General features: G+C 37.6%; 1 protein-coding gene across 1 annotated transcript in view; it reads left to right on the forward strand.

The window, feature by feature from the left end:
• The window catches only part of ENO4 (enolase family member 4), a 62,457-nt gene that overhangs the window by 39,561 nt on the left and 16,813 nt on the right, over positions 1-6,083 (forward strand). Inside the window, exons 4-6 of the mRNA XM_019471649.1 lie at positions 2,254-2,382; positions 3,606-3,796; positions 5,325-5,464. Coding sequence (XP_019327194.1) covers positions 2,254-2,382; positions 3,606-3,796; positions 5,325-5,464 — 460 coding nt within the window. The remainder of the gene's footprint in view (positions 1-2,253; positions 2,383-3,605; positions 3,797-5,324; positions 5,465-6,083) is intronic.

Genomic DNA, 6,083 nt, shown 5'->3' on the forward strand with positions numbered 1-6,083 from the left:
GTGCCCGCCGTACCGGGCCTTTCCGTAGCCCTCTCCCAGGTACCCGGCGTGGGCGCCGGGCTCCGTGCTTGCCCTCAGGCAAGGGGAGTGCTGTCTGCCCCAGTGCCGCTTGCCCGCCCCAAGGGTTTGATAAACCAACAGGTTGATGCGAGGAGCTCCACGTCTCTGTGATTAAAATTAAGCTTAAATAATTTCCTGCTGACTCGGGCAAGGTCTGCGATGGTTTTGTGTTTGTGACCAGTGGCACTTTGACGCTGGGCCAGATACATTTCTGCAGCAGCGGGGCTTTTTGTCCTGTGCTGGTTGCTCGTCTCAACACAAAAACAAAGTATGTTGCCTTGGGAGGCACAGATGGACGTCCCTAATAAAACCGCTGCTCAGCATGGTGATGTCTCGGGCCAGTGGCAACAAGACACTTGGTGCTATTCATACTGCAGCTCTCCCTGGAAAGCAAATAGGCCTCAGTGAAAGTGTCAGGAATCAGACCAATTTTATCTGTTCCCAGTTGGCAAAATATTGTAGACAGTAGTCCTAATGAAACCTTTATTAGTGGTGACACTGGAATTTGCAACGCTACAATAGTGAGCAACTCTTGAAAAAAATAATTTCTAGTATGTTCTCTGATGTGAAAGTGGCTGTGGAAATGGAACGTTTCATTATATCTTATACCGTCTCCCATCTCCAAGTGTTTTCACATCACCGGTGCAAGGGACTAGAACTGGTAACACCTTTCTTTGCTTGGTGTTTGGCGTGTTCCTCTTCTATGTAGCTATAAGTGTTTCCTAGTTTTCCCATTTGGTAAGTCACGGTTTGGTGGCTGTTTCCAATACCAGACTAAAGAATGAAACTAGTAAGGAAGTATGTAGTAAACCTCATGTAGCAACTTAATCCTTTTTTTAAAGTAACATCGTTCATTAAATACGGACAGGGCCCCGAATATATTCTCATAGTTGGATGATGACAGTTCAACAGTCCCATTAAAGATCATACTGGAAGAAGTAAGAGAACTCTGCCTGCCAGAAGTCTAGGTTTTCAACCTTACTCACAGGGCTCAAAGCTTGCTAACCTAAAATCCCAGATTTCCGTGGAGTAGTGACCCCTAGCTACATCAGTTGTCTTGTGTCCTGTTACTAGATGCGGCATACCCACAACTCCTTAAAATTGTGCCAGCCTTGTTAGCTCACGTTGTGTCCAACCAAAAAACCACTTCTGATTAGGAGAGATTGGTCATTGTGTTAAATAACCTTACACCAAGTATGTTCTGTAAGAGAGGAGTCTACAAAAAGAGCGGTTATCATTGTTATTGAGGAGCTTGATGACAAGCTTCTCTTCCTTCCAGGTTAAATCTTCCTCTATGAAGATCTTTAATACTGCATCAGTTGAGTGTTGAGACACATGAGCCGCTGTACATGTGTCTTTGATGAAGCAACCTTGAAACATTATTAGGTATCTAGGACATTAAGTACTTTCTATAAGCAAGAAGTATATTCTGAAAATACTTCTTGTTTTTCCCTGTCTGCAGCACATACAAAATTTTATGTGTAGCATTTCACATGAGAACTTTTTCTGAGCAGGAGGATTTTGGTTAAAGATTGTTGCTAGTATTTTTTTTAGAGAAAAAAAATTACAATATTATTTCAAAGCTTAATAACTACTTGTTAATGAAAGCATGCTACGGGAATTTTAATGTGACATTAGGATCTAGTAGAGTTCTGTATGCATTTCTAAGAGTTTTTCCTGTCCAAGATCTTTCTTCTCTCCTTGTGAGAGAGAAGAGACGTATTTTTTCACGATCTTATCCATAGACAAAATCATTATTTTATAGCAGCTCACTGCACAGGGGAGGTCGAGGCTATGTGAATTCTAATAGAAATGAGTTTCATGAGTAGCACGATGACTATTTTTGTTATTCAGTGTAAAGCCAGGTAAGCTTTGGACAAATGCCTATTTTCTAGGAGGATTAAGGAGATTTTGATACTCATCACTAACTTTGCCAAATAAAACACACGTTCATCTAACCTGGATGTGGCTTTGGACTTCCATGCTTAGATATGAGTTGGATCTGTTCCCTGGAATCTCATTCTTAAGCAGATAATACAGAAGTAAATCTTCAGTGTAACAGAAGTATTTTGAATACTGGGATGTAGAAATGGATTTGCTCAATGATGGATTTGCTTTAAATATATTTAATGGAAAAAAACCATCTTTGCATAGAAATTGACTTTTAATGAAGTTCTTTCTCTTTCATTTAAGGCTAACTACTTTTCTAAATTTTCAAAAGCTCCAGTAATATGCAAATTAGTTGGAAGAAAAGTTCTTGATGGAGTTGGTCAGCCAACATTAGAAGTGGAAATATACTGTACAGTTAAAAACTATGAGAAGGTATGAGCTGCTTCTTCCTGTTTTATTTATTTTAGTAAGACAGTATCAGGGAGAGGTACTATTGTGCCACATTGTAAGGAACATTTTGTTGTCCATCTTTAATGAAAGGATATGAATTCCTGTGACTCAACAGTTGAGTAAATAGTGTAACTTAGAAAAAAAGCTGTCATGAAAAGTTAGGCGGTGGCAGCAACTATAAAAACTTTATTTTCCATGAATTAGACAATACTTGTCTTTATTTTATGATGTGACAGTGCATCTTTGTATATTAAATTTTTGTCTGTCTTCATGATCATGTAGTTTTTCCTTACACTCCATATCTAGGCCTGTAAGTTCATTTTCCTTTTACATTTTTCTTTTTTTATTTTCAGATCCTTATATTTCTATTTGTATGACAGTGTTTCAGAAAAATATAGTACAGGTGAAAAACACAGTATAGGTGAAAGCGCTTTTTTACACTGAGCTAATAGGCTGATGTGGGTGATACTTAAGTCAAACATATCCATCTAGCACCTGCAATGCAAAACTGATGGTGCATTGCCATCTCTCCTCAAACCTGAAATATTCAAGATACTGTCTTTGCAACTCTAGCTATTGTGGAGTAATTATTTATACTTTCCCTCAGTTAAACTATGGTTCACTTCATTCTTGAATTAAATATAATTTCATAGATATTCACTGCATGTAAAGTTAATACTGTTAATGCAGGCAACTCTGTGATATTTGTAAATTATGTCTTCATTAAGTGAATTTTCTTAAGAATCGTTTATCCTTCAGCAGTACAGAAAGATATGTTTAAATTACCTAAGTAAGAGAAAATGTAACGGATCATGAGGGATGGCATTAAGCATGAATGCTGATGAATCATGGTACAACAGGCTACCAACAGCTGCAATAAAAGATGTCATAATGACCGTGTGGTCTTTAAAATAACTCCATTCTATTCTGATAACAAAATATATGTATAAAGCAGATCTGTCAGGAGGTTTTTGCCTAAGTAGTTATAATTAGATCAAGAAACTTGAATAACATCTGTGATTACCAAAGTATAAGATACTAGGAAGAAGATGCTGGATGAAAAAAGATAAGTAAGTGGAGCAAAGAGTAGATTTGGAGATAGGTACTTGTAGAGTTGGTAAGGACATACACTTCTTAGTCTTTCAAATGACATTTCCAAGTTAGAAATTAAATAGTGTTTTAAGCCTTTTTACATTTTTTTGCAGAGGATTTGTTCCACTGTAATGTCTTCTCATTCTCAAATACCTGAAAATGCTTTACCTGAAACAACTGAAGCTGATGAGAAAGAAAGAAGTGACTCTGTTAACACTGCTGTGGAATGGGTGAATGAATCACTGAACACAATGTTAAGAGACTTGAAGCCTACTGACCAGTGTACAGTTGATAAGATGCTTGGGTAGGTCTTTCATATTATGCAAATTATTACATTTGAAATATACACCGTTCATTCATATTGTAAATGAAAAACATACAGAATATTCAATGTTTTCTAGTATTTTTTTATATTTTTAGGATGTGATGTCTATCTCAGATACATTGCACTATATTATTTCCTGCTTTTTTCATAATTATGATACGAAAATCATGCTGTTTTTTACAAGGTTTCATACATGGGATACAAAAATAAGGGTCTCTCAGAAAAAAATGCCTGAACACGTTCATGAGTCAAAGGCTCCATTTAAGAATCTCCTTCAGTGCCAGTTTAATTCAGTGGGGATGTTTTTTCAGACTGCGACTCCACTTCTGTTCATTGCACTGCAGAACAAAAGTAGTACGAAAGGCCTGTGAGTGTGTCTTCTGCATTGAGCTAATCCACAGAAAGCATATGTACACATACAGTTTTCAGGTTCTGGTGGAGTCTTCTTTCTGAGCAAGCTACTCAAAAAGGCTTCTTACTTAGCGCAATTAGTTTCTTTGGAAACATAGTTTCTTTAGTAAACATCCATGTTAATTTTTTCATACAAATATTTCGTCTTGGGAGCATCCCAAAGTAAAAAAGAATGGCCATATTTCTCCATTCAAAGAAATATGTCTGGTTTTTCTAAGAAAAAAAAAGTAAGGTAAAAGTATCACATGTACCTGAATGTATTTTTACAGTAACATTAGAGGAGCTACCTGGCAACATTATAGCTTTCTTCACCCTGGAAGCAGTAATATGGCCTGTCATCCTCTTCTGTAGTTGGAAGTGTTTCTTTCAGCTACATCACTGAGGGAATGACAATGTGCTGTAGGCATAGCGGTTGGGCTGCCACACCTAACACAGAGTGTAGCAAACAGACCTAACTGCCTTCCTCGTGGATTAGCTTTGGGGAAACCTTGATGAGGGGAATAAGGACTCAGTTGCAAAGAAATTCTTCCAACTGAAGTGAATCTAAATAAGATTTTAATGCTTGATTTACATGACTTTATCTATCTTACATACTCAGTTTGCCTGAATTGGGTGACTGTGACCCACGTATGCAGTTTCCACTTCATGCATGTAATTGAAATTCAGCCACTTCTGAGCTTGCAGCCACTTAGATAACCAGTGTACAACTGACCTATTGGATTAGCAACCTAGGCCAAGCGGTTGTATGTCATGAAGTTATGACAGGATCTGTTACTACCCATGCAAAGCAAATACATCCTTCACGCTAAGATTGTTTGCACAGAGCTGACTTTCAAACCAGTGTGATTTGAAAAGCGTGTGTTAAGGTTTATAATACTTGCTTGTGGTTCTTTTTGTTTAACCAACACTGCAGATGACTACCAAAAAATAATGTCATTTATTGACTTCTCCAGCTTCACACAATGAATCTATGGCAGAAGCTCAACTAGGTGTCCTTAATCCATCTCTTAGCATGTTCTTCAGCCTGTATCCTGTGTCTACTTGTCACGTGTCTAACAGTATTTTGAGCCACTAATCTTTATGCCTTTTCCCTCAGTGAATACTTTACAAAAAAGGTAGAAGAAAAAAAAGAAATTCAAAAGCAAGAAGAAGAAGAAGCAGAAGCCACTCTTGCCCTTACGTCATGCACTCCATCAGCAACAGCACTACCTGGCAAAAAAAAAGCAGCAAACCCAGGTTTTAGTTTATTTGATTTTAGTATTTTCTGCAATACAGATATTGATAAAGGTGCTAAAATACTTTCTGAAGTATTCCATGGACAAATGACAGTGTGTCTCTAAACCAAACCCAGTCTCAGTTTAAAGGGTTTGGTTACTCTGTCCTAAATCATCTTTCCAATCACAGCAGTTTCTACTGCAGAAATGAGAGGGGAAAATACAGAGTTTTCTCATCATTCACATGCATTGGTTGAACAGAGCTTCTGCCTTTGTTTTACAGTTGGCTTAGACAGGAGGTTATTACTCTTCAGAGTGAGGAATAAGAATAGAGGAGGATGCAAATGAAGAATAAAAATGAAAATTATAAGGAAAGAAAAGGGAATCACAGAACTGAACAGGAAAATGGAAATAGAATTAAGATAGAAGTTGAAAGAATGGAAAGAGGGAGGAAGGGAAGTTTCTTGCTGACACTGAGAAAAGGAGGAAATAAGGTGAAAAGCAAAAGAGAAAGAAGGAAGGGGATGAGATGGGAATGATGGGCAGTATAGAGTAAAAAGAAGTAAGCAAACAATGCTACCAAAGGAAAAAATGGTGTGAGAGTAGAGAAATAGGGCAAGTATACATGGCCAAACCACCCC

The sequence above is a fragment of the Aptenodytes forsteri genome, unplaced genomic scaffold, assembly GCF_000699145.1.
Source record: "Aptenodytes forsteri isolate BGI_AS27 unplaced genomic scaffold, ASM69914v1 Scaffold15, whole genome shotgun sequence".
NCBI lineage: Eukaryota > Metazoa > Chordata > Aves > Sphenisciformes > Spheniscidae > Aptenodytes > Aptenodytes forsteri.